General features: G+C 59.8%; 3 protein-coding genes across 3 annotated transcripts; all 3 read right to left on the bottom strand.

Annotated features, from left to right (window-relative positions):
• Positions 1–340: 340 nt before the first annotated feature.
• D7B24_004762 (uncharacterized protein) lies at positions 341–2,098 on the bottom strand (the record flags this gene model as incomplete). The annotated part of the gene is made up of 1 exon (XM_028638927.1): positions 341–2,098. One exon carries the CDS (start codon positions 2,096–2,098, stop codon positions 341–343), a length of 1,758 nt encoding a protein of 585 aa, XP_028490148.1.
• An 812-nt stretch (positions 2,099–2,910) lies between these two features.
• MRP4 (37S ribosomal protein, mitochondrial) lies at positions 2,911–4,220 on the bottom strand (the record flags this gene model as incomplete). Its single annotated transcript, XM_028638926.1, has 3 exons — positions 2,911–3,196; positions 3,274–4,130; positions 4,173–4,220. The coding sequence occupies 3 exons, from the start codon at positions 4,218–4,220 to the stop codon at positions 2,911–2,913; spliced, it is 1,191 nt and encodes a 396-aa protein (XP_028490147.1).
• A 490-nt stretch (positions 4,221–4,710) lies between these two features.
• Positions 4,711–7,031, bottom strand: D7B24_004760 (uncharacterized protein; the record flags this gene model as incomplete). The annotated part of the gene is made up of 3 exons (XM_028638925.1): positions 4,711–5,678; positions 5,738–6,698; positions 6,804–7,031. 3 exons carry the CDS (start codon positions 7,029–7,031, stop codon positions 4,711–4,713), a joined length of 2,157 nt encoding a protein of 718 aa, XP_028490146.1.
• Between the last annotated feature and the right edge of the window lie 737 nt (positions 7,032–7,768).

The raw sequence follows: 7,768 nt of genomic DNA, 5'->3' as shown, positions 1-7,768 counted from the left end.
TCCCATCGATAAACCAGTAAGGGCCGGATCAGTAGTCGGGTGGGTGACCACCGGCAAATACCTGGTGTTGTATGTTTTTCATTTTGCTAACTCAGGCATCGTAGCCCACCAGGGAATTATTTTACCATTGGTGTCAAGCCTGAACGGAGATTTGCTCTGACTGCGCTACTCCCAAAGCAGCAGCGGCCCCAGGATATTGTTCCGTAGGATGGTAGCTAAAAGCACTCATCAATCAGACTGTAGCTTCCTGAATATCTCCAAACCTCCTACTTGGATGAGGAAGAGAACAGTTACAAAAGACCACAACGCTAATCCCATGACTCCTTACATCCATCGGTAATCAACCATCAGCATAGCTCAATGCATAGATCGCTTTGACCTTTGCCTCCTCGGCAGTGACATCCAGCGTCACCGGCCCCTGGACGTCGTCGTCCTCGCCCCTGCCCACCCCGGACATGGTCTCGTCCTCGTCTCCTTGCTCGATCAACATATCCAGGTCTCGATCGACGGCCTCGGCCTCTCGTCGGGCGGCGGCATCATCCACCTCGGCGTGTCTCTCATCCTCCCCGGCCGTCGCGTTCAGCAGGGCCTGGAAGTCGGTCTCCGTCTGATACGCGTATGGATCCGTCTCGGGGTCGTGGTCGTGCTCGTGCTCATGGTGATGGTGATGGTGATGGTGGCCATGGTGGTGCGGTGACGCTATGATGCGCGGGTCGATAGGCTGGTACGCGTGCGCGTCATGATGCCGTGGGCTATCTTGCAGCATCGGGTTGTGCCCGTGCGTCGGCGGCAGAGGCGAAACGGAGGGATCACGGAGAGTTTGGGAGGGGTGAACGCCGCCGTCGGGGGAGGGATACCGATAGGCTGCTACGGCTGAGTCGGCGATGGCGGCGAGCTCATCAGGGGCAGAAGGGGGCGCCGCAGACAGCGAAGACGGAGGGCCAGAGGGCGCCGCGGGGGAGACGGGAGAGACAGCATCAGCGGGCGCAGCTCGGTTGCGGGCGGTGCCGCTGCTACCGCTACCGCCGTTGGCTGCGACGGGCGCCTTGCCGAGCTCCTTGCACTTGACGCAGTTGCGGATCACGTCGCTGACGGTCTCCTTGATGCGAGACCAATGGTAGCGTTCGGCGATGGTGGCCGTCGTCTTGTTGATGCCGCCGTGCGCCGCGACGTGAACGTCACGGGCAATCTCGTACTGGCGGCGGGGGTCAGGGATGACCTCTTTGTCCTTGAGCATCAGCCTGTCGCCGGCGACAAGGCGATAGTGCGTCGCAGCGCTGCGCAGGCGGCTCTTCTCGTGGCGATCGGCGCCGACAGGATACTTGTTGTACTTGAGATAGAATTTAATCTTGTCGAACCGTTCAACCCCGGCGAGATCCTCGGGAAACTCGCCAGGGACGAGGTCGCGCCCGTAGATGATGGCGTCAACCAGCTGGCCCGGATAGGAGCGCAGGTCGCCACAGCCTTTGACGCGGCCGATGCGCTTGAAGCCGAGAGCATCCCAAATCTTGCACGAAGCAACGTTGGTCTCGTAGACCAGATTAAAGACGCTGTAGGTGTAGCCCAGTTTCGGGGCCCAGTCGAGATAACACTCGCCCATGAGCCGGCCTACGCCACGCCCACGACTCGCGTCCGTGACGAGGAAGCCGGCGTTGCACACGTGCGAGCTGCGGCCTGGATAGTTGGGCTTGATGTAGAAGCTGCCGAGGCACGTCTTGGACCAGTCGCCCGTAGAAGCCTCGGGCAGATCAGCCAGGTCGGACGGCTGCTCGATGTTTCCAAGGAGCATGAGGGCGCCGAAGTTTTGAAACCAGTAGGACGCAAACTTTTCGTGCGTCATGGGTTCCGTCATGGGATAAGTATCGCCGCCCTCAATTTCCTTGTTCAGCTGATCAGCGAGATAGCCGAGGAGAGACTTGGGAACCTGGTCTCGAGAAGCGAAGGGCATCATCGTCGCAGCGGTGCGACCGTCACGGAGCGTCACTTGACGGGGCACAATCTCAGAGGGGAGATCTGACGAGCCGGGCTCCGGGAATGGTGTTGCCCCTGAGACCCTGTAAATGGTCGGGCTGTCTGGATCGTCCAACATGGCCGGCATGTTGGCGATGTTTGGCGGCTCTTTTCAGGGCCTGGGCGGGGGATGAGAATGCTGAAATAGGGGTTCTGAGGTAGCGTCACCTGAAGACTTATGCTGTCAATGAATAGTAGAGTCAGCATATATCTCACGGGTGAACTGGCCATGCACAGCATGAGACAAAATGTAACCCGTCCTCAGACTTGCTTGCTGTCCCGTCTTGTCTGATCGCCCCCATCTCATCTGCTAGCAAACAGGCGGGAATAGGGGCATCTCAGGGACCACGGCAAACAGGGATCCCATTAATAAAGGGGCTACAAAGAAAGGCTACAGGAAGCCCTACCAAGTATGTGGGTTGCTCTCACTGGTAGGACACCCGCCCCCCTTTTTCCTGGTCGCCCTCAGGCTATTTTTTCCGGCCGGGGCCCAAACTTGTCGATGATGCAAGAAGCTGGATTTATGCACGAAGGCCTGACTTGGCGCGTCGGCAGGCGGGCTTGGGCTGGCTGTTCTGAAATGTTCGTTCGTGATGATGCTCGGCACGGCCTGTCGGTGAGGGGAAATGCGCAGGCGCGCACTTTTCAACATGAGGCTCTTTCAGGTGGATTGGCGACTATTTTGACATTGCATATTAGCATCTGCATTTAGCATAGGTATGCAACTACCGGTCCATCAAGGAAAGCGAACCGAAACACAATCAGGATCTGTACTCGACAAGTCTTTGTCATGATTATGTTGGCCTCAGAAAGGTATACATTTATTCTTACAAGGTGTACATGTTCTATACGTCGTCCGCCAGAACCCTGAGGTCCGCCCCCCCCTCACGTAGCCCACATCTACAGGTCCATGACGCTGGCCCGCGACGACTCGCTTGTTGGTGTCCGCTTCAGGGCCAGCAGCCTGTCGGCGTTTCCATTCTTGCTCTCCTGCATCGCCTTCATGTCTTCTTGCCAGACAGCCTTGGCGGCCTTGTACGCCTCGCGCGTCTTGGTCATGTACCGCTGCACCTCGACGGGGTTGTCCCACGACACCTGGCCCGCGGCCGCGGCTTCCTTGCGCCGCTTCTGGCCCTCCTGCCCAGCGCGTCCGAGAATGCCACCAATGAGGCTGGTCGATCGAAGACTGCACGTAGATGGGTCAGCAAATGATGTTCCCCCTTGGAGAAAGTCATGTAGCACGGTAAGACGCAGAAAACGCACCTGTCGTCGTTGGCCGGGATAGCGTACGTGACCCACGTAGGATCCGCATCCGTGTCGATGATGCCAATCGTCGGGATCGTCGCCAGGCCACACTCGTTCAGCAACGTCTTGTTCTCCATCGGGTTGAGGCACACGACGAGATCAGGCACCATGGGCCTCCGATCCATGACGTGTCCGTCAAAGCCAGGCACGGGCTTGTCGTGCTCGTCGAGGAAGACGACCTCGCGGTCGCGCAGGATAAAGTCGCGGTTCGTAATGGCGCCGGGCGTCCACTTGGTGTAGAGGTGGCAGCCGCCGGCGCGGCCGGCCGCCTTGGTGACAATGTCCATCTGGCCCGGGCGGGTGCCGACGAAGAGCACGAGACCGCCGTGGAAGGCGACCTCCTCGACGACGCGGGCGGCGCGGCGCAGGTGCGAGGCCGTCGTCTCGAGGCTGATGACGTGGACGTTGTCGCGCACGCCGTAGATGTAGCGCGAGTTGGCCGGGTTCCAGCGCGAGCGGTGGTGGCCCATGTGCGTCTGCGAGGCCATGAGGAGCTCGAGCGTAATGTCGCGCGGGTGCGGCGGGTTCGTCACCAGCTCGGACGGGATGTAGGCCGACTTGACTTCGGAGCCGATCGTCTTGGTGAGGTTCTGGGCGCGGCGGTACTCCTTCCACGACTCGGGCACGGCGCTGCTCGTCGCCGAGGGCACGCGGCGCTGGTTCTGGGTGTTGGCGGCGTCAGCGGTGCTGGGGACCTGGTCGAGGGCGGCTGCTGTCGTCAGGGACTCGAGGACTTCGGCAGTCAGGCCAGAGGGAGTGTCTTGGGAGATGAAGCGGGCGGTGCATGGTCGGAGGAGGAGGGGGGCGGCCAGGGCCTGTCGGGCTGCATTGGGTCAGTGGGAGGATGGTTGAGGTACCAGGAGGTCGTGAATACCTTGCCGACGGGCTATCGCTCGACTGAACATGATGGCGGGCTGCTGGGTTGACAATTGTCCAGTGGTTCACGTTGTCAGTGCCATACACGGGAACATTTTTTGGAGCTGCAGAGGTCGCGGTCCACCAAAGCCGCATGTCGTGGTGCATGGGCCATGCTTAGGTAATGCATCAACGCAGACCCCTGAGCACACGTTCATGATGGTCGCTTCAATAGCTCCAAGGGCGTTGATGGCATTCGGATTGTCAATGAACTGAAGAATTGGCTTGGCCTCGGCGAGGCATGGGCTCGCATCCGTGAAGGTTTGGGCACATCATACGAATGCCAGAGGCTTCATTTGAAAAAGACCTAACCGGCCTGACAATGTCGACGCAAAAAGACAAGGTGCAGTGTGGTATTAACAACAATATGGGGTACTCAACAGTCTACGAAGACAAGCGTTTCTGAATACAGTATGTACGCCTCATCACATCATGACGCAACGGGGCCCAATCTCTCTCTCTCTCCCATGTATACACTCTCTATCTGCTGGTGATCCTGGAGATGGTGAAGACACCAACAATGACGACGGCAAGCGTCACGATAGCACCAGGAAGCAGCAGATCGTTGGGCACGCCCTGGATGAGCTGCTCCTGCTGGGGCGCAGCGTGGCGGGAACGACGGGAGCGGCGGCTGGGAGACTCGTCTTCCTCCTCCTCCTCGTCGTCGTCCTCGTCATCGTGGGCTTTCCTTCGCTCACGAAGTCCAGAGGCCGTGGACGTGGCGGGCGTGGGAATGACGGGCTCCACAGGCGTCGGTGCCACGGCGACAGGAGGCTTCTCTGGGTCGTGAACGAAGAGGTCGACCTTTTCGCGGTGGCCCTGGCGTGCCAGGAGGATGGATTCGAGGAGATCGTTGTCAGTAGTAATCGACACCGAGTCACCCTCGTCATCGAGGTAGCTGAGCGCGAAACCGCCGCTGATCTTGCCATCGTCATCGGTCGTCGGGGCGCCACCGATGGCTTCAGCTTCGGCACCGAGCTTGGCAACAACGTTGGCGACCATGGCGGCCACGCCCTGCGAGGCGATGACCTGCAGCCTGTGGACGCGGCCCGAGGGCGCCTTGAACTTGAAGGGGAAGGGCAGCTCGGCGGGCGACTGCGGCGCGATGCTGTCGGCGGGGATAAACTCCGAGTGCGGGGGGGACTCGACGCCCACGTGCGAGGCCGAGTCGCCAGGTGCGACGCTGTCGCCGATGCGCTCGCGCGTGTGATCGGGTGACATGATGCGGGAGCCGAGGTTCGTGTGGTGGTGGCTGCCCTCGCCCGAGACCATCGACTCGGACTCGTTATCAAGCGACAGCCAGAACTTGTTCCAGGCAGGACCCTCGTTGTCGCCGGTCGCCATGGTGTTGATCTGCTCGAGTGTTGCATAGGTGAGCTTGAGCACGTCAACCATGCCCACGATCTCGCCGCCGTCGTTCATGACGGGGAGATTGAGGTAGTGTCCGTCTAGGGTCTGTCAGTACATGGTTCCTAGCTAGCTAGTATGCACCATGGATTCCACATACCATGCATCTTGCGCAGGGCGGCCTGGATGCTCATGTCCATGGACGCGAAATCGGGGTGAGGCGTCATGACGCGAACGACGCTGCATGTGGCGGGGTCGAGGCCGACGGCAATGACACGCAGCACGACATCCTTGCTCGTGAAAATGCCGGTGATGGCCCCCTGGTCCTGCACCAGCACAGCGGTTGTGCGGTTCTCTTTCATCAGCTGGGCAGCCTCGCGAACCGAAGTCCTGACGCTGACAGTCGTGGGCGGGGTGCCGTTGAGGACAGACTCGAGGGTCGGGCCAGACATCTTGGAGCGCAGCGCCTCGACGTACTGAATGATCTGCTGGGGCTGACTGGAGCCGAGCTCGGACTGGACACCCTCAAGGGCATCGTAGAGGCGTCTCGAAGAGGAATAGGCGCGCTCGAGCTTCTCCATGGCGTCGTAGAAGCACTTTGTAATGTCGAGGATACCGGAAATATCCTGGTTCTCGTCCATGACGGGCAAGTGGCGGAAACCCTTGCGCACCATGAGATCGAGAGCATCGGTGGCGCTCGTGTCGGTGCGGGCGCAGAGGGGGTTCTTGGTCATGATCTCGGCAATCGTAATGTGGGTTGGCTTCATGCCGGCGCCTACGACGCGGAAGGCCAGATCCTTGGCAGTGAAGATACCCGAGATTCTGTCGTCGTCGTCGGTGACGAGAACACAGTCCTCGCGCTTGGCCGCCATGAGCTGGGCCGCCTCGGCGACGGTCGTACCAGGCTTAATCTGCAGGGCGGGACTCGGCTTGAGGGCGAGGACGGTGCCGGGAGGCGCCTTTCGGGTGTGGCGGGCGCGGCCACTGAGGTGCTTCTTCTTGGAGAGGTCGCTCTCCATCTTGCGGCGGATGGCCTTGATGTAAAAGTCAGTATCCGTCATGTCCAGGCGGCTGGCTCTTTCGAGCTCGTGGTAAGTGAAGCCCATCGCAGGCCGAGTCGGCTTGAGGGTGTGAAGCGGTCTTATTTCTCACTGGGACCTCGACTTGGTCTCGTTCGCTTTGGCGTATATGGGGGAGTAAAGAGGAGGGGGAAAGCCAAAACCTACATCATCTCTCTTGATCTGCTTCTGTCGACTCGCGCTGACAGCAGAGGCGGCACCACCAGCACCACCAGCAGGGGCAGCACCGGAGTCACTGGCAGTGGTAGATGGGTGGGTTTCCAGCACGGGGCGGGGGATGCTGGACGAGGAACCGGGACCCGGGCTGGTGGCAAAGGGAATGCCTGGGCGGCTCTGGCCGCGATTGGGCGTGCCTCTCAGCGTGTTGCCTGACATTGCATAAACACCTCAAATTGGCAAGAGGAGTGATGTCTTAACGGCTGAAGTAAGGTGTTTGTTGACTCGGTGGACTCGGTCGGGGGACGAGTGGAGGAGGGGGGGTGGGTGGCCAAGTTGAGGTTGACGATGGCGGAGAAAAGAGTGCGTGTGGCGTCTCTTGTTGGAGTTGAGAAAGAGAAGACAACGATCGCAGGCGAGAGGAATGCGGAGCCGTTCGAGGGCCCAAAAAGTCGAGACGTCGCCGGGAGCTGAACCTGAGGATAGCTGGTCTGCTGGGACCAAATCGAGACGAGAGCCTGGGGGAGAAGGATGAAAGTGGCAGACCTGGCCCGGGCTTCCCAATCTGATTTGTTCACGCGTCCAGATAATTTGGGGGTCCTGCTTGTTTGCTGCTGCTCAGTTGTCGAGGTAATGCACGGGCCAGTTGACGGTAGCTCCAGGGCCCACCCGCGGTTCCTGAACGACCCGAAGGGTACGTACCTGAGAACCTAAGGTGCACCATCTCGTCCGTGCCCAATTGGCAAGGCGCGAGTACACAAGCTGTGAGTACCTAACACAAGCTGTGAGCACACAAGGTGCGAGTACACCTTCCAAGGCATTGCTTACTCGGCTGGAGGCACATTGCCTCTCACCATGGTGCCTAACTACCTTACTTACCTTACCTACTTACCTACCTACCTACCTACCTACCTACAGCAAGCTCGCCCATCTCTCCGCCAGTTCATGCTGCTCTT

The sequence above is a fragment of the Verticillium nonalfalfae genome (genome assembly GCF_003724135.2).
Source record: "Verticillium nonalfalfae strain VnAa140/NRRL 66861 chromosome Unknown scaffold_277, whole genome shotgun sequence".
Taxonomy (NCBI): domain Eukaryota; kingdom Fungi; phylum Ascomycota; class Sordariomycetes; order Glomerellales; family Plectosphaerellaceae; genus Verticillium; species Verticillium nonalfalfae.
Note: the sequence above shows the minus strand (reverse complement) of the source record. Positions and strands in the feature narration are given on the sequence as shown.